Source organism: Poecilia mexicana, unplaced genomic scaffold (genome assembly GCF_051168715.1).
Source record: "Poecilia mexicana isolate PSO_F unplaced genomic scaffold, ASM5116871v1 scaffold_12, whole genome shotgun sequence".
Classification (NCBI taxonomy): Eukaryota; Metazoa; Chordata; class Actinopteri; order Cyprinodontiformes; family Poeciliidae; genus Poecilia; species Poecilia mexicana.
In genome coordinates, this window is record NW_028263381.1 from 9,894,795 (window position 1) to 9,919,930 (window position 25,136).

Consider the following 25,136-nt stretch of genomic DNA (forward strand, 5'->3'; position numbering starts at 1 on the left):
TTATCAGTCACGATAAGGCTCACTCCCCGTGGTGGCCTCTCAGTCATGTGTGCCTCCCAGCTGCTGTTTTCTTTCCCCGCTGTTTCTGTTGCACTCTGCAGGACAGCCCAGTACTTGCACAGCAAGTTTTTCATCTTGCTGCGATCCAAAACCGTGTCTCTGAATGCACGAGGCAAAACGGCGGACGATGCTGCTGAGGAAGCATCACGGAATATAATGCAAATGTCATGCTGCTTCCATTCTTGAGTTGTAGAATTTCCCGCTTAGCTTCTAAAGAACCTTCTTGTATATTTAGTGGGCAACGTCCTTAACTGGGGGGGAACAAAAGTTGAGAGCAATCCATCAGTGTATGTTCTGACTCTGAAAGCTCATTTTGTTGAAAGCCCCCTCATGTTTATAACATCAGTCAGTGTCTGGAAGCGGCATGCGCTGACTCTGACATACAGCGACAGTTTGCATTTGCTGGAGCCGTAGTCCATAAATTGATGGTGTTCTGCAAGCTGGGCTTCGGCTGCAGAGCCGAACGTTTTCACATGGTACCCATGACACCTTGATGTAAGGTTGTGGACTTTCACCCGAGTACGACACAGGATGCACTCCCATCTAAACCATTCCAGGGTAGCTCTGGGATTCTTCAAGTTTCATCATGTATTCGGTTCCTAAAAGCTACCCAGCCTCTGCGGAAGGAAGGCGTTCCTGCAGCATGATGCCATGTTTCATTTAGCGATGGTCCACTCGGGGTGATGGGCAGGACTGGATTTCCACCACACAGCATTTTGCATGTAGGTCAAACATTTTCTTTTGGTTTCATCTGATGGGGAAAAACTTGCTTCTACATGTTTCTTGTGTCTCATACATCAGGAGAAACACTAAGCAAGACTTGCTTAGTGTTTCAAATATGATTGAAAAGGGGAAAGTTTTCCATAAAAAAAATACAAGCAAACTGGCAAGTTTTTTCTGTCTTTTTCAGTTTTCCATAAAAGTAAGCAGTGTGGAATGGATCTTTCCTCAATGTCCCTCATGAGTTGTGTATCTTTGCAATTTTGCTAGGTCTGCCATGGAGGTCTTGCCTCAATTTGGGTCTTTCCATGTCTTGCTAGGTTTATTTTTTTATATTTAGCAAGTGTTTTTCTGAGTTTATCACAATTTCTTTCCTACTCTGGCAATTTTAAAAAAGTGAAAGTAAGAATATTTCTGAAAGGCTAGAAATTATATATATATATTAAAAAAAACCTCAAAGGATTTCTAGAAACAATATTGCCAGATTGCAGATTACATTTAAATTGCATTGCAGTTTGTTTTTTTGTTTTTTTTGTTTTTTTAATTTTATATAAGGGAATTATGTCATAACTTGTTGCCCTAACCTCCCTGCTTGTGTTTTGGAAAACACTGCTGCAAATCAGACATCTGCATAGGACCGTCCCTTCACATAACAGGACCTCGTCATCAGCGGGTTTGGGCCTCGGCTCCCCCCGCCCCACCCTCCGAAGCCGGGCAGATTAATTATCAAAATGGCAGTTCCTTTATACCAATGAACAGATTAAAGTAATTTCCATAAACCATCCAGTGCTGTAAATATGGAATAACAGCTTTGTTTTCACTGCTGCTGGACGCTTTGAAGAGAGATCAAATATGTTCCAATGAAAGCGGACCAGTTTGCTGTCATATCACCATTTCTTAAATGATTACGAAATAAACAGACAGTGGCTAAATTAGTTGTTTGTGAAGCAAATTGCATAAAAGAACATTTAAATGTGTAACAACATTGTTCAAATTTTGAGGAACTCAGTGGAGCGGAGTTTACGAGTAAGTGAATGGTCGCATACAGACTGAAGCAGTTTAGATTATGATCAAGTTCGGAAAAGAACCCCAAAGGGTGTTTGCCTGGCCTGCAGCCAGTAGCGTTTAATTGTTTCCCAAATATTTAGACAGGAGAATGTCTAACCCAATGAATATTTCAAAGTGCAAATAGCTGAAAAGGTTCAGCTCATTAAACTGCTGAGAAATCCCCAAAGAGTTTTTTTTTATGTACACTATTAACTAAACATAGTGTTTTTGTGTCATTATTCGAATGTAAGCTCAACATTTACAAGTGGGGCGAAGAAAATGAGCGCTTGGGAAAGCTGCTGAAGGAAAATATGAGTCTTTTGTTAAGGCAGATATTTTCCATTCCTCTCTAGGAGTTTGTGTGTGTTGGCTTCCTGCCACCTTGCTCTGTCCAGGTAGTGTGTAATCAGCTTGAAAAAGCATCAACACCTGTAATTACTGCTCACCGCTGGTAAGCGGGTCCGCCTGAAACCAAACAGATTTTTCTTTTTTTCCAAAAGCCGTTTGGCTGTACCACTGATTTCATTGACACCTTAACATCGGTTTATGTGTTTTACAATATGCATCCAGTGATTCTTGAGAACAGGGACAAAACGGGTCCTATGGATTAAGCACCAAATTTGAATAAAATATACACAAAATATAATTTTTTCAAATATCTGACTAAACTAACCTGGGTCATGTGAGCACAACAATGTATATTTTCCTGGTGTTTGCTGAATTTTTTAATTTTTTTTTTATTTTAAACATTGTAGTCGGTGGATGACGCCTGTAAAATCCCTTATCCAGGAGCAGAACTCAATACATTATAATAGTTTAAAACAATTAAAGAAATACTAAAATTATATATTATGTCAATTAAGTATAAGTAGTCATATAAATAATTATAAAAGTATCAATAAATTGAATTAAAAATTATTTTTAGATATTTTCCAACTCCATTGAAATTTGTCCCTAGTTTTTGTCAACACCGTCAGACATAATTTTTTATTATTGGGGGGCACCAGAACTTCTGAGGACCCCATGACGTCGTCTTTTCTCTTCCTTTGCTAGGAGGGCTAGTTAGCTCCGGTTAGCTTATGTTATTCTTTAGTTTTTTCTTCTTTTTATTCCTAAGTTGCTCGTCACAACCATGATGTGTCAACTCCATAACTGACAATTTACAAAACTTTGAAATTTTGTGAAATAAAAGCTTAATTTTGGTATAATGTAAAGATTTCATGGACCTGATGAGCTACAATATGGCCTCCTTCAGAATGACATCATATGACTTGAGGTAGTTTGGCATTTCGTCAACTCCGTCAGATGTCAACTCCGTCAGATGTCAACTCCGTCAGAGTTTTTGTGACTTTCGGTGAAATTGTTGTCAAATCTCACTTAAATGTGCAATTAATTAATTTTAATGTATTTTACATAAATTGCATTACTTCACATATATCAAGTTTTTCATTTTACTCACTAGTTTGTCACCACCTTCAGTTCTGTGTCAACTCCATCAGATGGACTTTTTCTTGTTTTTTGTTTTAAATAATATTTATTTTGTTTCTTGAGAAGCATTTGTCTGTAAAATGAGTAAAAATATCACTCATAGGGTATCTTAAAAATCATTTTATATTTATTTTTGTCAGATGGTGGTGACAAAGTTCTGGGTCAAGTCAATTAAAACTGTAATTTTTTAAACAATTTTGCGACTGGGAGCCTGCACCTTAGCATCTTTACATTTCCAAAACATTATTTGTCATATTTGCATACATAAGGTTGAGAAATAATAAAAAAATATATATATGGGAAAATTAAAACCCATTTTGTCCCTATTCTCAAGAATCACTGAATCAATCTGTGCAATACAATTTTTTTTTAATGAAAACGGTGAACAAAAGTCACCATATTAAATATTTCCATAATTCCACAACGATGCTGCATTTCATGCAATATCCTAATAATTGGTGTGATCTACACGAGCTGCAAAGCGTCCCGTTGCACTCTGCTGCTGCTAGCAGCTTCGCTTGCTTCACTTCAACCTCTCCACTGCCAGCACAGCCCTTTGGGTTTGAGGTCAAACCCTCTGCTCACTTCCTGATACACGGAAGACGTGTTCAGGGGGGTAGAGATAAGCTCATCACTCAGTGACATATTGAGCAGCATACCCATGGAGTGATGGATTCAGAGCCCAGACACGCAACAGAAACCTGCTGCTACATTAGCTTACAGCGACATATTTAAAATTGGAAAAGACTTCAAAAGAGAGCAGGTTTTGATGGGGCGTCCTATCCAAATGCTTCAAGATAAGAAATATTTGTTGAAGCTTTTGAGTTACATCGTCAATTACGGTCAAAGCCGCACCGCCTGGAGTGTTTCAGGAAGTGGTTGAGATTTTATTCATGACCTTGTCCCGATTGCCGGCAGGGTTTTTGTGGCCACCCGCATAATGATAATAATAATAATAATAATAATAATAATTTAAAAAATCCAAAACTTAGCACAGTCTGACTTTATTTATTTGCTTTAGGTCCATTCTCCAAAATAACTTCTAAAAGGAGAACTTTTAGAAAAAAAAATTTCTTGCCCAGACCCTGGCAACAATCATACTGTATTTAATTTATGACCAGTTAGCAGTAAATCTGATTACTAAAATATATGTGCACTCCACTCTTATACTAGAGCATTCACTGGATAAGATTATATGAATAAAAGAATGGAGGCAGGGGGAAAATTGGTGCCTTTTCAAAGTGAAATTCTTACTAAAGAAATTATTAATTTGAAAGGGAACACAATGAAGCGTTATACGCCCAGATAGCCCACTGTCCAAAATATAAATTTTAATTCAACATGCAAAAGTGGTTCTTTCCAGACCGCTTTTTTTCCCTCTTCAAAATGTATCAAGTAATTAATATTGGCATGAGAAGAGCTGGGTTTACAAATAGACGCACTGGTGCTGTTCAAGTCAAAAAATAAAATAAAATAAAAAGTATTCTCTTCTGCAGCAGAAATGAACATTGATCAGTTTGATCATCTTGTTTCCAGAAACAACAAGAATGTTGTATCCGAGCAGAACTGGAAAGCAATTTCTCCTCAAGCTTGCTGCTGGGATCTTCTGCTGCATGAAGCAAACGACAAGCATGGAGAACCCGGCCGGAAAAATGACAGCAGTCCCCAGTGCTAATTAGAAGCAGCACCATGTGTGTAATCATCTATGACTGAAGCATTAATTATACAAATGATCGTGGCATCATTACCTGGCTCATATGCTATGATGAAACCAGCAGAGGTACACATTTTTGTTACCTTAAAGAAACAACCTTGGACCATGCAGAAGCAAGAAATACAACAATGTGCATGGATAATTTTTCTGCTTTTTAAAAATAAAAAATAAAAAATTGAGAAATGTATTTTTATCATTTTAGAGAGACATTGGAATAAATAGACAGGAACACACCAAAACCTGACATTTCTTCTCGGTGGGTGTCGAGTCAGACATTTTATTAATGTTCCAAAAACTGGTTTTATTAGTTATTATGAAAGTCTGCTGAAGTTCTCCTTATCTCATTTACATTTTCTGAGCCTGCTGCAGGGCACATTCAACTTCACGGACATGCCGCTGTGACGACCAATCCAGCAACGCTTTCAAAGATTTAAGAAGTTCCAGCTCGTGTCAGCGGTTTAATCCTAATGATCTGCTAATCCAGGTATCAAAAAACATGCTCCCCTTTGCAGCCCAAGGTTTCGGTGGGATCTATATGCCACCGAAATCTGAAGAGCACAAAATTAAACCTGCAGTGCCAAGCATAAAATGGTCAGAATTCGTTTCAGAAGTCTCTAAATTTACAGCTATTTATTCTGAAACAGTCCAATGCTTAACCTTTCATCAGTGGTCTAGAGACTCGGGTAAGATTCCTCAGTAACATTCTTCAAATAAGAACGTTTTTGAAGAAAGATGATTATACTTTAGGCCTATATGCTCAATGCTTTAGTGAACAAGTGCGTTTCTGTTTTTGTACCATATAGTTATTGTTAAAATGTGAATAAGTATATTAAAAAAAAACTACTTTTATTTCTATGGGAATGTATTAGTAGCTACATAGACAGAAAACAGTGGGAACGATCACAAATTTCAACTTTCCTCCGAACGTCAAGTCCTAATTTCAGAGGGCGTTTTTGATTCGAGTGCCTCATTATGCCCACCTTAATTTCTTTTTCTTTTTTTTTTTTCTAATTTTCAGAGCGAGCACAGAAGTAAGTTGCAGTAATATTTTAAGACTCAATTTAAACTGTGTCCACGTAAACATTAAAACTAATTACAACCCGAATCTCAACAATCAGGTGCCGGTGCAGGAACCCGTCTTGAATTGCGACGGCTATCTAAGCCAATAGAATATTTATTGTGTCCTCCGTCCTTCACAAAGTGCGATAAGAACCTCCTTGTCACGGCCACCCAATCAGGATCCTTTAATGTTTAATTGACCTTCGAGGATCGAAGTACGGTGAAGTACAGCCACCTCTGATTAAACATGTAATTTCCTGAAGTGATTTGTTGTTTGTTTCTCAGTGATTTAGGATAAGTTGCTTATGATTATAAACTGTGAAAGATGGATTGGAACGTAATCACGGGACCGTGCTTGAGCCTCACATCCCAAGGCCTCCAAATAGAGGAAATGGATTAGATTTGCCAGTGGTGCGATTCCTTTTTCTTTTAATTAACACGGTTTACATTTATTATTACGTCTTTAGGACAAAGCTTCAAATCCAGGTGTAAGCCCGTCGAGCTCATCCTCATGAATAATTAAGTGCTTCACAATGGCAGGGTGCCCCAGTTCAATCTGGAGGTAATGATTCAATCAATAATGACTCACTTAGCTCATCAGAGTGACATGACTAGACCCAACATTTAACATTGGACTGCATTTCACTGGGACTATTATAGAAATCAGAACATAAGCATTCATTGTATCCTTTAGTAGTATTTATTCTAAGAATAAATATATATTTTATATAAATTATACTCTGTAGACCTATCAATATGAACATTTTATTGAGATTTAAAGTCTTCACATAAGTTTTATGTATTGTGTCTTTCAAGAAACTAAGTTGAGGCCATTTTGGGGTTAAGTTATAATTTTTTTTTTTTTTCCTTATAGCTTGAGCAGAAACACGCAACTTGAGAGGTTAAGAGCATCAATTTCTCATTAATCATCTCTGCACTGGACATTTTCCTCCTGTTTTACACCTTTAAGTGCGTTCTGCCTTATCCGACTCTGAAGGGTTTATTGAAATTCTGATCACACAGCGGCATTCGCAGGGGCGCACATTCATTTCCATGCTTTCTCTACGCTCAAATGCGAAACACATAATCAAGTCTGAATGCTGTCACTCTTCCAAGGTGAGGGCGCCGCGTGTGTTAATGGGTAAACCTGCAGGGAGCCTTTTCCTCTGGGGAGCTTTCACCTTGGTCTTCCGCTGAGGCAGCAGACCAAAACACCGGGAAGCCTTAGTGCCGTGACAGAATTAGGAAACGGAGAGAGCTGAGGTGGCCGAAAAGGCATCAGGAGGTTGGAAAGAGGGGAAAGGGGGAAGAAATAAAAGTTTAGAAGACCACTTGGATGAAGGAAGACGGATAAGGCAGGAGACAGACGATGTAAATGGGTGACGTCACCGGCAGCATGTAACACCCAACACGGCACGGCATTTACCCAAATTTGACAAAGGAGCACAATTTGTTCACTCAGTTGACAGAAATCCTTCCCCTCATTCAGCACCTCTACTGCACAAACATGAATGTCTGTCTGTCTGCCTGCAGCTGGCTGCGTTTTCCACTGCTCAGTTATGCTTCAGATCACTGTGGATTACTAATGGATTTTACATTCGGCCACAAAAATCTCTGGCTTTCAGCGTTCAGGCGATTTGACTTTTCCGAGCTTTAAATAAACATTCAGACTCATCTCAGGCTCACCCCAGCCAGAAACACGCAGCTATTGTTTTCTTTTTTTTTCTTTTTTCTTTTTTTTTTTTTTTCCCTGGAGCTTTATCTTTATAACAGCGTGCACACGTCCCAGACTAGTGAGGAATATTTTTCCAAGAAAAATATTCCTCACTAAAATAAGTCAATTACTTGTGATCAAACTAAATGGAAAAGATTATTGTTTAAAGTTGGTGTTAAAATCATTCCGCTGTGAGATACATTCGCAGTCCCCACGGCAGCTTTTACAGAAGCCAATCACTGACGGGCGCGCTAACTTGGAACTGACATGTTATGACAGCCTTGCAGCCGTTTGTGAAATTGCCACAAATATTTTATTGATTGGCTGAACAGAACACAAACACACACACACACACACACACACACACACACACACACACACACACACACACACACACACACACACACAGGAATTAGGAGGTAGGGGAGGGTTATCAGTGATCATGTGTCATCCAGAATCACTATGTAGGACATGGAGGCTGTCTCTCTTTTTAAACTTTATATCATTTTATAATTCACAGAAAACTTATAAACGTATGACATTTTAGATCCTTCCTGCTGGTTTGCCTATTCTGCCATTACTCTCTCCATATCAGGTTGGGACGGGTACAAAAATAGCTTTAGACTTTTGACAACAGCCCAATTAGAACTGATCTTAAATATTGTTTTGCTTACATAGACGATACTAACTTTCTGCGTCTGTGCATGGCAACAAAAGCAGTGTTGGCAATAAGTGCAGCTTCAATCTAGGATACCCTGTTTTAAGAATTCTGCAATACAATAAATATACTATAGAAAATAAGATGTCTTGATCAGTGCCTGAATCACACTAGTCAATCAAACACCTATAGCATTTTATTTTTTATTTTTTTGTCAGCTGGATCCAGTGAGCCCCTTTAAGCTGCAATCTGTGTTGGTTGATTTTAAAACTGGCACCTCAATGCATCTAAATTACCAAATTTCATTTTATACTAGGCACATTATTTTGTTGGACCGAGGGTTCTGGGTTTTCCCTAATCTACATCGGTGATTTTCATGGCAGTGAAGAGAGATTGTATTGGTTGCTGCGGCTACCAGCCTATGTTTGTCATGTGACCTGCTCTGCTGTGCTTCAACAACGTCGGGTGTCCAGGAGAGATGTGTGGAACGTTTCTGAAGCAATAAGCCCAGCTGTAAACTTAAAAGGCAGGAGAGCAACAAGTTTTGCTCATCCGTAATCAAAAAGTTGAAAAAGAAAAGAGAGAAAAAGAGAAAAAATGCATTTAGTCAAATATCTATTTGGAAACAAATGTCTGTCCTCCAGACAAAATATCTGCTGGTCCCAAGAAAAGCTGACACTGCAGCATCTGATGTATCACCAGAGAGTTAGGTAAGTAGAACACAATCATGATACTGATGAAATGTCGTGTTATTTTAATGCACTTTAAAGCAACTGAGTTTTCAACATAATTGTTTCTAATTAGGAATTGAACTGTGACTCAGTCTATTCTTCAAAAAAAATGTTTTTGAAAAAAAAAAAAAGTTTTTAGTTCCGTAGCCAATATACTAATTTTCCAAACATTCAGGCAGATGAAAACCATTTCTTTTTTTTTTTTTATAAAAGGATTTGCTCCGTTGAATTTTTGTGTCACGTTGCAGAATTCTTGTTGCAGCTTTCTTCACCTGATCCAGGTTTCCTGAGCCAGCAGAAAGCAACTGAGTGACAAATCTGCCTGCCTCACACTGACTCATGCATTGATGGACACTTTGTTCAGCTGGGCTTGGGCGGCTGAACGCTCCTCCATGACTGTTCTGAAAGACGCTACCCATCAAGGGATCAACGGACGTCAGTAAATCCATTACTAAAAATACTTACCAATCCTTTGGGATTACTACGCTTAGCAAGTGGACATTGTGCATGGCACAAATCTGGAATTAGGCAGTGAAAGGCTGTCAATGGTCCATCAACACCTGATCCACTATGTAGGCATACGTTTCCCCCGGCCAAAGGTGCATGTAGCCGAGTTGCTTCATCTGAGCTGTGCCGTGTGTTGCGTCGAACTTTGTCTACTTCTCTTCAACGAGGTTGTTCAGGAAGAAATTAAGCAACTGGAATGGCAGTAGCTTCAAAGCTTTATCCTTTGAGTACAAATACAGTAGATTGAAAAGCAAACGGGTAATTCTGTGTTTATTGTGTTCATTAAATGTGCATATACAAATAAAATGCTATGGTTTTACTGATTGTGATATGGGGGCCCAGAGGTTAATCATTTTTCATACATTGTATGTAAAGTTTGTAGAAGTGTGCCAAACATTTCTCCATTAAAAACCTTCTGAAGTGATCATCTCTAAAAGTCTCTGTGTTTGAGCTAATTTAGATCAGGTGAAAAAACTGGGTGACATCCAGCTTAGGCACTCGGCCCAGTATGGCATTAGGACTGGCTACGTCCTGCTGTGTGTGTTAGTCCTGCAGTATATTATACTCTGGAGCAGTGCATTTACAAGTGGCGGGATGCTTATTTTCTTTTGTTTTGCTGTTTTGATTTACTGAAAATTGATGCAGAAATAAGTTTTTATTTTTTTTAAATTGCATCAGATGGATGGATGTTATCAAGTTGTGTGATGTGCCAAATTACAAGTTGATATAGTGAATTGCAAATTCAAAATAGAGATCACCATTTTTTTTTTTTTTTTAATTTAACTTCAAAAATTTTGAGAGTTTGGAGACATTACACATCCGGACTCTAGAGGTGTGCTCTATAGTCCGGAAAATACTGTAATTTATTACGTGTATCTCACTCCAGCAAATATTATCTTGGTTTTAGGCTGCATATTTGTTTTTACCTGTCCTTGCCGGACTATCCAGTTAATCTACTTAACTCTTGCTTTTTGTGCTTTATCTGTGTGCCACCATAATGCCTCCATGTTATAAGTTTACTTTGGGATATATTGACTTTATATGATTCTGCCTGCCTTCTGTCTGCATTTGGATTCTCCAGAGGTACAAATCATGAAAGATTAGTGACACTCTGTAACCAATTCAACCATTGTGGTGTAACTAGAAATAATGTTCTACTCCTCGTGAGCCTTTTTTTTTTCTTTAAGTGAAAAACCTTCAAAATTTGGTGACTTTTGGGAAATTTTCTCACTTGCGTGATACTAATAACAGTAACTTTTAGCATTTTTGGTTGTAGCTCAAAACCGTTTCTGGGAACCAATTTGCTTGCTTTTTAAATGTTTTTATGCATCTATTAAGTTAACTAAATTCCCAACAACAAAAATGATTTGCAGAATATAGATCAGAGGGGATTTGATCAGATTTCCTTCCCAACCAAGCCGGAAAGCTGGCACATCGTAATGGAACAAGCTTTCTCTCCTTGTGTGCTCTACTCCAGGTTAATGTCTATCAGGTTTTGAAAATAGGTAATTTCCACATTTTGCCGTGTGAACCAGGCATTATGCGGTTTAGAAAATGTTCATTTAAGTGTTTTCCTTGTCGTATTATTGTTTCATGTTATTTAGTATTGGAAAATCTATACTTGCATTGCACACTTCTCATAATTATCTTATTGACTGACAATGCTCTTTGTTTGCTCAAGTCCTTTTGCAGATTAAGCAAGCCCTACAGCTCAAGCTGGTCCCCGTCCAACGCCTCGCCCTTATCCCTCGGCTCCATGATACCCTGCTGGACTCAACTGGACACAAACCAAAGCTCGCAATCCTATTACAACACTACCGTAGTCCCTGACCCAATCACAGTTTAATTAAAGTCGTCGGTCATAGGACAAGAGTCTGAAGGAAACAGTGAATTTGCATTTTTTTTTTTACTCTACGTTAAACTTTTAGGTTGTTCGTTTTTTATCTAGTTCCAAGTGGATCGTTGTTTTAACACTTTTGCATCTAGAATTGACTGAGTATAATCAATTTTGCTTAATCCACTATGCAAATGCTAAGAGCAAGATAAATACAAAATAAATTGTTTTTTCCTGCAAAAACTGAAGAAAAGGGGGGTTAAGTTTGGGGCTGAAACGCAGTGTGCTGCTCTCCTGCCTCTACGTGCCACGAGCAATACCCGGCAAAGCAAAAGGGATATGAACCGTTTCATGTCCACTTGAGGCATTGACTGTAAGCAGAGACGACTGGATGCAATCTAAGTCAGTAAATGCAATTTCAGAAGGGCAAACGAGACCATCAGAAGGAACAAGGACACAGTTTACCGCGCAGAAAGAAGGGTATTACAGTCACCATTTTCTGTATGACACCGACCTAAATTTATCTGGGATTATCTTAGACGTGTACTTTAAATGGCAACATGCAACAAAATAAAGTAGCAAAACAGTGTTTGTGCTAAAATGCCTATATGTTTTCTGTGTTATGAAGTTAAAACTGACACAAAGTGCATTTCAGTGTGCAGTTATGCATTTTCTGGACATGTGAGTGGGGCCATTTAGCATTTGTACTTGGTCAATATCAGCATTAGTTAAAGCCATAAAACGTTACGCAACATTTGTCTCCCTCGCTACCCCTCCCTGCGTCACTCGCAGAGTAGCCAAAGTTACACAAGCTTCGCGCAGGGGGAGACAGTTGGCATTCCGGCTAATCCAACTCAACCCAAACCAGCTGACAAGGGTGGGGTGGGTGGGGATGGGGGACACATAAAAAAATTAAGGAATGTCTGCTTCAATTACGATAACATTTGGATCATTACATCATAATCCACATCCAAACATGCAACAAATATCTGAGCTAATGCCCTCTCCAGTGATACACACAGACAGATGTGGTTTGGTAAAGCCATTGAAACGACCAGCAGAGGTGGTGTGTGTGTGTGGATGTAATGCCACAGTGCAGAAGTACTGATGGTTATTTATTTTTTTTTTTTTTTGAAAGGGTAGAACACAATGTGCTTCATTAATTTGCTAAAAAATAAAAAATTGGCTGCGTGTAATATTTTGAATGTGCTGTGTAAAGTGTTATTTTTGATTATTTCTTAAAATGAAAACAGAATAATTGACCCTACAAACCAAGCAACTCCTTCAAAAAACAAACCAAACCAAAAAAAAAAACAAACACGTGCAACAGAAATACACACATGCACAATTATCAAACATGTAAACACCAACTTTACAATTTGAGGAAACCTTGAAGGTCACACAGAAAGCACATTATTCTATGACTGCACAGAGAAATGTTTCTTACTTAAATTTTCTTTTCATTTTCTTGATTTCTCCTCATATTTACAATTCCCCCCACATCCCCACTTTCCATGTTATTGCCTGGTTCTTACTTTGTCATTCACAGTTGAAAAGCTTTACTTTGTCTTTTTTATGTTAATTTTTACGTTTGCTTTCACTAACAAACTTAATATGTAAAATAAAAGATGTTTGTTCTGTGATTTTATTATTACTTTTTTTTTTTTTTTACCTTATCCCCTACTGGCCAATACATATAATACAAATCCGGATCCTTCAGCATTGGCAGAATTGTTCAGAAATTGAGGTCTTGTGTAGAATCCTTTATTCTTTAGTCTCTCAAATAACTTTAGTATTAAAATATATAGCTTTGAAATACTATTTTCTTATTTCACACCGATTATTATGGATCTGAAATGTATCACCAAAGAACATTCAAGTGTTTAGTTGTTCAGAGTAAAACAAATATCATGTGGTGAACCTGATTTATATGGCATGGGTTTGGCTGTCACTGTGTTATTGTTAATTTAAAACACAGATCAAAAATAATTCCAGAGAGCTGAATTGAATCACACGGATAAATTAAAAGTCATCTTCACGGCCAATCGTCATTGCATTCAAACAGTCCTGATTAACATCACTAATAGTGTACTACTACATATTGTGGAGTCCTGCCCTGAACACAATTTTCCCTGTAAAATACAGTGATGGTAGTATCATGCTGTGGGAGATTTTTTTTTTTTTTTTCAGCCTTCCTTCCAATTTGACCAAACTTGACCTTTTTGATCAAATGGATAAAAATGTAAGTGTCTAGCTATGGAAAGCTGGTAAAGAAACACCTCTGAATACTTGCAGCTGTGTTCTCAGCACAATGTGCTTCAACAAAGTATGTAGGATATGCATGACACGCCTTTACCAGATTCAAATTTGCAACAACAACAAAGCAAAACATGATTCCCAATTGGGCACCTTATTACTATACTGCAGAATATTCCACTGAAATTTGGCAAAATGTGGAAAAGTTCAACACATTAAAAATTATTATTCTCCCCCACCAAAAAAATGCTACAGTGAGTCGATCAAACTTACGTGCATCTTTTTAATCGTGATGGAATATGTCGTGCATATATTAGCGCAAAAATAAAACTTATATCGTCATTCAGGCCAAAACAGAAACAGAAACTGACAACAAAACTATTATTTTTAATGCGTCCGCCCCCCCCAACCCCAACCCCCACCACCACCACTTCCTCCTCTCTGACAGATGTTCGGAGAGGAGGACAGAGGGATCTCACGGGCCACATTTCGCCTGTAGCATTATGTAAATAAGGTGCAGGAGCATGTGCCAGTTAAACCGCAGTGCCGTGCGGAGTGAGGGATGAAGCACAGACGCTACACGGCAGGAGCCGGGGCCGTCGGTAGATGGCGGTAACCCAAGAAACCTGATCCACCGGGCTCCCGTGCACTCCCGTCTCAGTTTGCAGCACTCGCATTTGAAGACAAGAGAAGCCGAACAGTTTGAAGGACACCGAGAAGAACCAGCAGAGCCCACGGCGGGTCCTCTCTCGCGAGCAGCCGGCGGAGCGCTCTGTCCACAGAGAACAACGGGCAAACTCGGAGCACCATGGAAGACAAATCCAATTCGTTCTCCGGCAACAAGGAGGAGAAGGCGGATGGGAATAATGTTTTTCAGAGGCAAGACTCGATACAGAAAAATAACACGGGGAGCCAGAACACGAAGGACCATGGCAACTCCGTGGGCTTCAAGGGGGAGCGGGAAGAGGCCATGGTCGGCTTTGACGACCTGGACGGGGCGTCCAGGCAGCATGGTTTTATGCAGAGGCAATTCGGGGCGATGATGCAGCCCGGAGTCAATAAGTTCTCCTTGCGAATGTTCGGCAGTCAGAAAGCCGTGGAGAAAGAGCAAGAGAGGGTCCAGACGGCCGGATACTGGATCATTCACCCATATAGCGATTTTAGGTAAGGACTGGAACAGACACCTGCTCACCCCTCCCTCTGAATGCATCCCCTCCGTCACCCTGAGGGTCTGGGAGCTATAGCCTCATACAGCCTGGCCCCTAAGCGCATCCACTAATCTACCTCTGCATGTAAGCAATCTGGTTTCTGCAGGCAGAGAGGCTCTGCTCCAAGGCTGATTCATTGCGGCATATTAAAAAAAAAAAAAAAAAAAAAAAAAAAAGAATTAAAATAATAATAATAAAAAAGGCAATATGCATATATTAGTGGGGTGTCCTTGGGAAAAGATTGCTGAATGTCAGAATTTGCAAACATTCTCACAGCTCAGATTTCCTGCATGTTTCACACAAACTGGGTGACGTGTTCCTCTATCTGAAGGGGCGACTTCACCTGGGCACAACGTGACAATGCCTCTGCACCATCACGGTAGTAAACATTTCATTGTAGGCGGCGGTAAAGCGAAAGGCCTGCGTGCAGGGGGGGGGAAGCACAGAATGCGGTAAAATCACGTAGGGGGAAAGAAGAAGCAAAAACTGCCATGTTGAATAAATTTAGGGAACTAAAAGAGGAGTGTAAGGTTGTGTTTGAGGTGCTTCCACTGGAATATCTCACATTTTCCACGTATTAATGGAGAGAAATCTCAAAGTTTGGCAGCCTTGTCTAATTTATATTGGACATGGACTCTCTTCTTCCATTGGTATTATGGGGAAACCCAAAATTAAATGTTTATCTTTTTTTATATTCCACAATCTACAACAGACTGATCCAGGGTTATTTTCATTCTTTTTCTCCAGAACTTTTATTTTTGCTATTTGTTTTTCTTATATGCTGGCATGATTCTAGTCAAAAGCAGCAAACTCAACAAAAACACAACAGGAAAGAAGAAAAACAACAACAACAACAACAAACCCCCCCCCCCGACCTAAATCAATCGATGAGACTGAATCTGTAGAAGATGTTACAGCTGTCCTAATGAGGGAATGTGCTGGCTGCAGCATAGAAGCAGTTCATAACTCCTCCAAAGAGTGATATTGACATTTACATAGTTGTCAAATTTGCATATATGCTTTGTTCCATTTTGGGTATTGGTTTGGAGAAAACACGTTATATCACAAATCCTAAATCCTATAGCATAGGTTGTGTGGCAAATGGATCCAGACAGTTGGTTTTATATTTCCAGCACTAACCAGATCATGCACAGGAAGGACCAGTGACGCACATGCTGCATGTTTGCATGTTTACAGTTCAATTCTTGACCAATTAAGCATTTCATCTGGTCCGGCTTTTGCACCAGTGGGCTTTTGGCACGAGGACAATCATCCCAGTTGTTCCCTCTGTTTGCCGCTACCACAGAGCTGTCCGTGGTCCTGAGCTTTGGGCAGGGACTGTGAATGCAGAACTCTGTGTACACTGCTGCTGATTTAAGGGCCACTCGATCTCAGGTTGAAGACGAGCAGCAATAGGTTTTCCAATACGCTTGAGTCCTAAGTAGAAATGAGCAAGTTGTGGGTAGCAAGTTAGACTCTTGTTTTATGAAGTTAGAGTTTCAAAATCTTTTCATGACGTGCCAGATAAACTACAAGAGTATATCTGCATTTTTTAAAACATTGCTCTCTTCATGAACCATAGAGTAGCATAGCGCTGGCCCTTCCCTACCTATTTCTGGCTTCTGCTCATCAGCTGGCTGAAACATCTTTTTTCTCATATGTAGAAGAAAGACAAATTTGCGTGTCTGCAACATTTGGATGCAAGAAAAACAAAGACTCAAGCTAAAAGTGGCTTCTCGTCACTACCACAAGACAACACTGTATTCATGTTTTCAAACTAGAATTTACAAGCTACTAAAAAGTATGTCTGGTAGGCATTTGACTGCATTGTGCCTGCCGGAGCAGCAGATAAATATAGTGAAAAACACATTGTTTTCAACTCAAGGCAGAATCAAAGGCAGAATCCGATGCTGGCCCACCTCTGAGCCACTCTGCAGGTGAAATGTAGAAATTGTCTATATTATACACTTGGAGGAAGGCATAGTCAAACACATAGACACTTCCAGATGTCCTTGTGGATACACAGAAGTGCAAACTTAGTGGGCAAGATTAGCGACAAACGGCAGTCAATGAGCTTAGTAGAATCCACCAACAATTACGCAAGAAGACTGACCCCTTCCACAGATGACCAAAAGGCACGCCAGGAATAATGAGGAGTAATCCATACTTCCTTTTTGAATTTGTAGCAATAACGGGCAAGATTTTTGCTCATGCATTTGTAAGGGGACATGTCACAGCAAAAAAGGCCAGACTGGCCTCTTCCTTGTTGCTGCCGCAGCACTGGAAGATGTTTCTCATTCTCCTGTTGGTGAAGGCTGCCCTCGGGTTATCCTCTCAATGACATTTTCCAAAGAGTGACTTGACAGAAGGGATTCTTTCTCTTTAGTCGATGTAAAGAAACGATGATACTTCGGCTCTGAGACAGTCCTGAAAGTGGCGGAGTGTATTTTAGGTGAACAGGCTACCTTTTTTCGTTTGGTTATCTAAGCAGTGTAGTGTAGTATGACCAAAGCCATACATAAAAAAACAAACAAAAAAAACAACACATGGAAGACACCATGCATGGTGGGAGTGTTTGAAACTCAATATGCAACATATTCTTTGTGCACAGTACCTGCTTAAAGATTAATAGCAAGTTAGTAATATTTATTATTCATGGATTTTTTCGGAGAGGCTTCATGCCTGGCTTCACGGTTTGTGTTATGTTTTGTTGGACTCTGACGCAATCCGCTTTCAAGATGCAAATTGTTAATTTTAATTTTATTTTGTAAACTAGAGATGCACTGATCAGGCCAAAAATGGATTTCCGAATAGAAAGACTATCACACAATAGTTTTATAAAGGTAGAGGGTTTCAATTCAACAGGAAATCAAGTAGTAAAAGGGTTATCATCTTTTACGCATCAAATCATTTGTTCCTAACCCCATATTAGATTTTTATTAAACTCAGAAAAGTGCATGAATTAAAATAACAGAAAATTGTGCAGGTTCTTATTTTGGTACATTTATTGAATAAGTGAATCACTTTTCAGAGTTGATGTAAGAGAAAATTCAAGGAAAGTATCTCCAGTTCTGATATCTGACCAAATGATTGGTGCGCCTCGGCCTCATAAATTGCAATGCTAGTCTTAAACTATTGCAGTTTAAACTTGTGGAGGATAGTGCGTGCATTTCTTTTTACAATATATGCTCCAAAATGATTGCTCAAATTTGATCAAACCAGAAGTTTGATCAAATTTCTTACCACATAAAAACAAAATCTATTCAGACATTTACCAATAAACGCAAATATTGAGTAAATTACTGTCGCCGCGTCTTGCAGTTCTATCCGTAGATTGCTCTGGGACCCCTCTGTCCGACCAGAAGATTGTGTTTTTTCTCGCCGCACAAGCATCATTACTTTGTGACCTTTCACTGCGTGCCTTACCTGTTATATTGCAGACCGGATTGGACCAGCCTGCACTGACTAAGATCATGTAGGGTTCCCTCTGTTGCTTGGCAGGATTGGCCTGGCACTGATTATGATGGATCACTTGTTGTAAAAGGAAATCTACGAGTAAAAAAAAAAAAAGTGCTGGCTTGATTTAAAGCAGGATTAGTTCTACTACTGAATCCCTCTGCCTGGGAATTTTAGTTTGAGGTTCATGTCTTTTAAAACTTTAAGCTGTGATGTGTGCAAGAACATTTTGTCTCATTTCTTTGCTTTTTTTTTTCCGTTGTTTTTTTTAATATAAAATATATATTCAGGGGTCGCACATGCTTGTTTAATCTATTGTCACGCAGCAGGTATTGGATTGACTCGGGAAGAAACGTCTCTGCAGTGTCACTGCGGAGTCGGCCGTGTCTCGCTCCCGTCGCCCATGTAAATCAATGACGGCAGCGACTTATTTGGGTGTTCGGGGTGATTTACAGTGTGAAGCTTTGAAAGAAGCATGTGCGGCGCATCTGGAGGTGGCTGACTGCAAAGCTGGTGCTGCACAGGAGCGCACTGCTTGAATAATGCACCTTGTGCATTGCTTGACATCCTGAATCTGAAGAAGGGGATAAATAAAAGCTGTATGCAGACGTACAAAGTACAGTTACAGCTACTGGTTTAACTGGGACTGAGAATAAACTGAGAACTTGACCATTAATCCAAGAGCTTAATCCAGTGATGACTGAAAACATGAGTGCAGAGGCAGAATGCGGTGGTAGCCTTATGATGGACTACGTCTATAAAAAAACACAAATTCCTACCCCATTTAAAGAAATATCACCCAAAATGCTGGGCTTTGGATCAACCCTTTGGATGACTTATTCAAGTGGGTGTCTTAAAGGTCGCGCACAGTGTGATTACCACCCAAAAATAAGTCACGATAGAGATAAAAAGTATGTAAAATATGTGGGCAGTCCTTTTCATTATGTTAATACGAGTGGAAAACATCCAAGATTTCCTTGACTTGCAGCTTAACCTTTTGAGCTGCTGTTTGTGTTTCAACTTGTTTAACTTTAATAGGGCTTCCTGCTTTAACCACAGGCTTCGATGATCTTTTTTGCTCATCATTCCGTGTTCCATCTTCACTCTCGACCGCATCGCCCCCAGTGTAAATATTCCAGTTTTGGTGTCTCTGAAAATTGGAAAGATGAGTCACAGCAGATAAGTTGTTTTTAAATAAATAAATAAATGCTAAGAAAAGAAAAAAGGTACTCGTGCTTTACTTGCAGTGCCTTGCAAATACGGCTCTAGAAAGAGAATTAAGAAAGCACTCAAAATACAGTCTGATTTAACTTTTTAAATGTACATGTTTGAGTAAAATGAACATTGTTCTTTTATCGACAACATGTCTCCGTAATCCCGAGGAAATATTTTGCGTTTATTAGCAGAAAATGAGAAATGGTCAATATAACGTAAAACCTGCAGTGCTTTCAAACCTCAAATAATGCAGAGAAGGCAAGTTCACATTTACTTAGACACAATAATACTAATTAACTCAGGAAAAGTCCAGAAGTCAATATATGGTGGAATAATCATGAGGTTTTCAATGAGGTTCAGTGCAGTGGTCTCCTATTTTTTATTAATTTTTTTCCCCAGAGCTGTTTATTGACATTTTTTCACATTTTTGTCACATTACAACCTTGGAACCTCAGGACGTACTTTTTTTTTAAGTGAGATGAAAATGAAATGTTAAAATGTTTCTACAAACACTTGAAATAGCATTGCACTTGTTATTATTTAAGGCCCTTTTTTCATTTTATATCCCTAAATTCAGTTCTTGGCAAACAAGAGTTCACTTGAGTCCAAATTAATCTCAGTATAAAACCTATCCCTACAGGATAAAAATGCAGAGAATTAATCAGAGCAGGAACCTAAGCTCCTGTTGTAGCACAGGAGAAGTTGCAGAGATCCACATCTCAGGTGAGAGAATCTTTTGACAATATGTCTATTGTCTGTCCTTAACGGAGAAGTGACGAGAAGAAAGTCCGGTGTTTTGTTTGTCGCAGACCAAGAACAAAGATGCACAACAAACAGCTGATAAATGGAACTAAATACAGGACAATCCTGGAAATAGGAGGTTCACCTACCCGCAGGACAGAAATGATAAACAACCAGATCTATAGTGGAAGGGTTCAGATCAAAGCAATTTCATGTGTTAGAACGGCCTAGTGAAAGTCCAGATCTAGGTCCAGCTGAGAATAGCTGAACACAATCCAGTCTGACTGTGCCGGATTGGTTTTGCAAAGAAACAAAGGAAAGAATAAATTTTTTTTATTATTATTATTTATGTTTAAAGCAAGTTGAGACATACCCCTAAACAACTAGTAGCTGTATTTGCAGCAACAAAAGTTGCATATTCATACTAGATTTTTCAGATTTTTCTTTGCAAAAGAAAGTATCAAACCATGTTTAATTTTCCTTCTACACATTTGCCCCCAACATGCTGTTCTGATACACTGTGGTTGTAACATGACAGATGGTGGAAAAGCTCAAGCAACATGGATGCGTTTATAGGCATGGAATATTACAATAGCACAGTAAGCCACCAAAAAGTATAATTTTTTTAAACTCTTAATGCTTAGAATGTCTAATTAATGATTCTTATTACCATCATTGTCTTCATATCTTAAAATAAAACACTCCTGAGAGGAATATAATGCATGAAAAACCCAAAGTGCATCATACAATTTCCTTAAGAGTCCACTGCAGGGCTCAATATCTGCTACTGGTGTAAAAATACCTTCAGTGGGTTTTGTGAGCCACCTTGAAGACCGCTTTTCAGCCGAAGTGAAGACAATCATCGGACACATGATCTGTGGGTATTTATAAAGCCAAGGCCCTGGTTTAATTTATTCACACAGATCCATTTCTGTGTGGCCGGTCCTCCCGTCAGACTGGCAGCCTGCCAAATAGCCAGCAAGTCCATTTCCACCTTCGGTAACGTCAGCGAGCGGGCAGCGAGGCAGGGACAGGAGCGAGCAGGGATGGCGTCAGCGGAGAGTTTTTAGAAGGAGATAGGATTCCTGAAAGCATCTATTTTCATTTCGTGGTCGCTCAGCCTTTTCTGGGGCCTGAGACGCTTGGTGAACAGAGCATGGGAACTGATGAATCACTCCTGCCTTTTTCCTTTTCTTTTTTTTTTTGCACGGCAAGGCAGAGCGAGACATTAGGGGGGCTGTGAAGTATGAGAGGGTCTCAGTCCAAAGAGTCCTGAAAAGGGACAGTAAGTGGTAGCAATATATAACCTGGTGTCCTTGAATCATGGTTACGAGATCTGGCAATAACTCTAGCATGGATCTTCATGCTTCCTGTGGGTTCACATAGTAAAATAAAAGCCATAGTCTTAACTCTTCCACCTTGAAATCAGTAAAACCACCAGTTGTGTAATAGGATTACGCAACAATCTTTATCGATTCATGTTAACTAGCTAAGGCTGCCTTGTTTTTGTTGCTTCACTAAATTGCATGCATCTCCGTTGCAGGTTCTACTGGGACTTGATAATGCTCATCATGATGATGGGGAATCTAATCATCATTCCTGTGGGAATAACCTTCTTCTCAGAGCAGACCACCACCACCTGGCTGGTCTTCAACGTGGCTTCGGACACCATCTTCTTGGTGGACCTGGTCATGAACTTCAGGACGGGGATCGTCAACGAGGAGAGCTCCGAGATCATCCTCGACCCCAAGGTCATCAAGATGAATTACCTGAAGAGCTGGTTCGTGGTGGACTTCCTCTCCTCCATTCCGGTGGATTATATCTTTTTAATTGTGGAGAAAGGCTTCGACTCGGAGGTGTACAAAACTGCACGTGCTCTGCGAATCGTCCGCTTCACCAAGATCCTCAGTCTGCTGCGTCTGTTGAGATTGTCCCGGCTCATCAGATATATACATCAGTGGGAGGAGGTGTGTATACGGCATTTCTTTGCATATAGATTAAAAGGAGAAAAAAAAAGAGAGGAACTCATTGTTATGAGATTATTCTGTGTATATTTGGGCTTGTGAGCTGGATCTAAAACCACCCGGTGCCATTTTTAGAGGGTTTTTATGGAGACATATACTGACTAAATGCAGTAACAGGCTACATTACTCATCGACGATTCTACACAGTAAAGCTAGATGTAACGTGGTGGTGGGAACAATCTCAAATTTAAAGTTCATTATTTTCAGTTGTGGAAGGATTTATCCTGCTCTTGTGATTTTTCTATAGATTTGAGGAGGTCATAAGTAGTGTTCCACACCTAAACTATGCATGTTTTCTTACTAATTGTGGTAATCAGTTTGATTCCAGTACAGTTTTACAGTCAATAGATATTTTAAAATGAGAGGCACTTTTATTTAGACACGGACGCGCTTTCTGTTTCAAGGTACGCCTCGGTTCCACAAAGTCTTGTGTTAGAATGTTCCTGCTAATAACTACATATAGTACTGCCCTACTTGCAAGGTGGAAACCAGAAATATAATATCCGTTAACTCAAGATTGCATAATACTAACACACATCAGTATGTTTTGTGAAAATGAAGTCTGTCTTGCGAAAAAAATCTACCTAGTTGCTGTCAGCCTGATTTGGTCTGGTGAAGTGGGTATAAGATGTTCATAATATCCCTGCTTGTGTTTATAGTTAAGACTCTTATTTTGAAGTAAAACGGGAAGCAGTTTTAGAGCTGCACTGTTGTATGACAGGGTTGCATAATAAAGACGTCTGGTTAGGCTGCCTGACAACTCTTGATTACAGAAGCATTGAAAAAAAGCTGCCACCAATTCTAATTTGTTTTCCCAGCATTTTGGTACAAAAACAAACAAACAAAAAAAAAAAAACAGCCTGACAAGCGAGAGAATGATGATTTGTAAGTACTGTAGTAAAATGCTGCACACCATAGCTAGCTAACAAAAGTTAGCATTAGTGCTAAACTAAAAGGCCAATGTGCTGGACTACACTTTGTGATTTCTTGTTCAGAATATAAACATTTTCGCCTGGTTACATCTCACCGCCATTCTGATGCTTCCTGTCCTTGCTGGAAAACAGCACGAGGCCGCCATTACCATATGAAACCGCAGGGATGGTGTGTTTGGGATTTCATGCAGGATTGGTTTTCCACCAAATATTACTTTGCAACTATGCAGAGAATGTCTTTCTCATCTGTTTAGAGACAGAACCCTTCGCCATGTGTTTGCTGTGTTCCCTGCTGGGTTCTTTATTTTATTTCATAAAGAAGTAGTTCTATTTAAAAAGTAGCTTCTGTTTGAGGCCTTCAGGTAACGGCTACATCCATACTGAGGTTAGAATACACACAAGGAGACTCTATTTACTAATCAGGGGAGATGATGAACCCCTGATGAAATTTGCTTACACAGTTTTTTTTATTTACTGAATACATATGCATGTTGCACTTCTTAATTTTGTGTGTATATATATATATATATGTATATATATATATATATATATATATATATATATATATATATATATATATATATATATATATATATATATATATATATATATATATATATATATATATATATATATATATATATATATATATATATATATATATATATATATGCTTATGAAATTTTTTACAAAGTGCTGTCCTTTCTATTCAGTCTCCCTTTTATGCCTTATAAAATAGCACACAGAAAAGAGCGACTTGAATAGGTCTGAGTGTTGTGTGGCTGAGACAAATATTTGGTGCAGCAAGGTTAATGAAAATCTGCAGTGAGCATGCAGCCTGGCGGTGCAGCATATAGGGACGCGTCGTAATGCTTGAATAGAGGAGCAGAACTCGCAGCACTGCTTTTCTCTCTGTTCTTCTCATTCACGTTGTTCCTTTTCGTTCACTTCTCTCACCTATGGGCTGTTGTCATTTCTGTTTGTCCTTTTAGATGTCAGGCTTTTTTAAAATTACAATAATAGGTTTTTTGGGGGTTTTTTCGGAGCCCCATTCAAAACAGCCGACGCATCCACAGGAGACGTGAGTTGGAAAGAGTCCAGTCAGTTCCAACATGTCAGGTGTCTGCATCAGGATTAGAGCGCTAATGGAGGGACAAATGCAGCCTCTGCCGTCGTAATGGACTTCAAGCAGCGAAACCGTCATTACATCAGCTCAACCACAGACTTAGTTAGTTATTCAGGCAGTCAGTTTCCACAATAAGTCATCCTCCGTCCTCTATGTTCATCCATCATTCCTTCATCTGTCGTGGTGTGTTGGCCGCCTCCTTCCTCACTTTGTCACATCTCTCTCCTCCGTCTGCGGAGGGAACGATGGGTGTTGTTTAATCATCACCACAGGCCGGACAGTCAGAACTGGCCACATTCAGATTTGTTGTTTTTTGTTAAATCCTCTTTAGATCTTTGTGCTGCAGAGACAAACGGCATATTAATATGTTGGCTGTATTCGTGCCGTTCTTTTTCACCCACAGGGAACACAGGGAAAGATTTTATTTTTACTTAAAATGATAGATGTTGGCCATGTGCGTTTAAAAATAGGTTTGTAGTCAGCTGCAGGTGTGCTGAAGTAACTCTACCTGCCATGTTTTAGTAAATCCGCGCTTTTGTTCTGTTAAATTTGCTTGTGCCGAAAACGAGAACACGTAGCTGTTTTAAATAAAACAGCTGAGTGGATACACTCACTTGACTATGAGCCATATAAGATAAGCTAGGAA

General features: G+C 39.3%; 1 protein-coding gene across 1 annotated transcript in view; it reads left to right on the forward strand.

Moving 5' to 3' along the window:
* The first annotated feature begins 14,208 nt into the window (after positions 1 to 14,208).
* Positions 14,209 to 25,136, forward strand: part of hcn1 (hyperpolarization activated cyclic nucleotide-gated potassium channel 1) — a 70,290-nt gene continuing 59,362 nt past the window's right edge. Inside the window, exons 1-2 of the mRNA XM_088011342.1 lie at positions 14,209 to 14,952; positions 21,952 to 22,375. Coding sequence (XP_087867468.1) covers positions 14,597 to 14,952; positions 21,952 to 22,375 — 780 coding nt within the window. The 5' untranslated portion in view covers positions 14,209 to 14,596. The remainder of the gene's footprint in view (positions 14,953 to 21,951; positions 22,376 to 25,136) is intronic.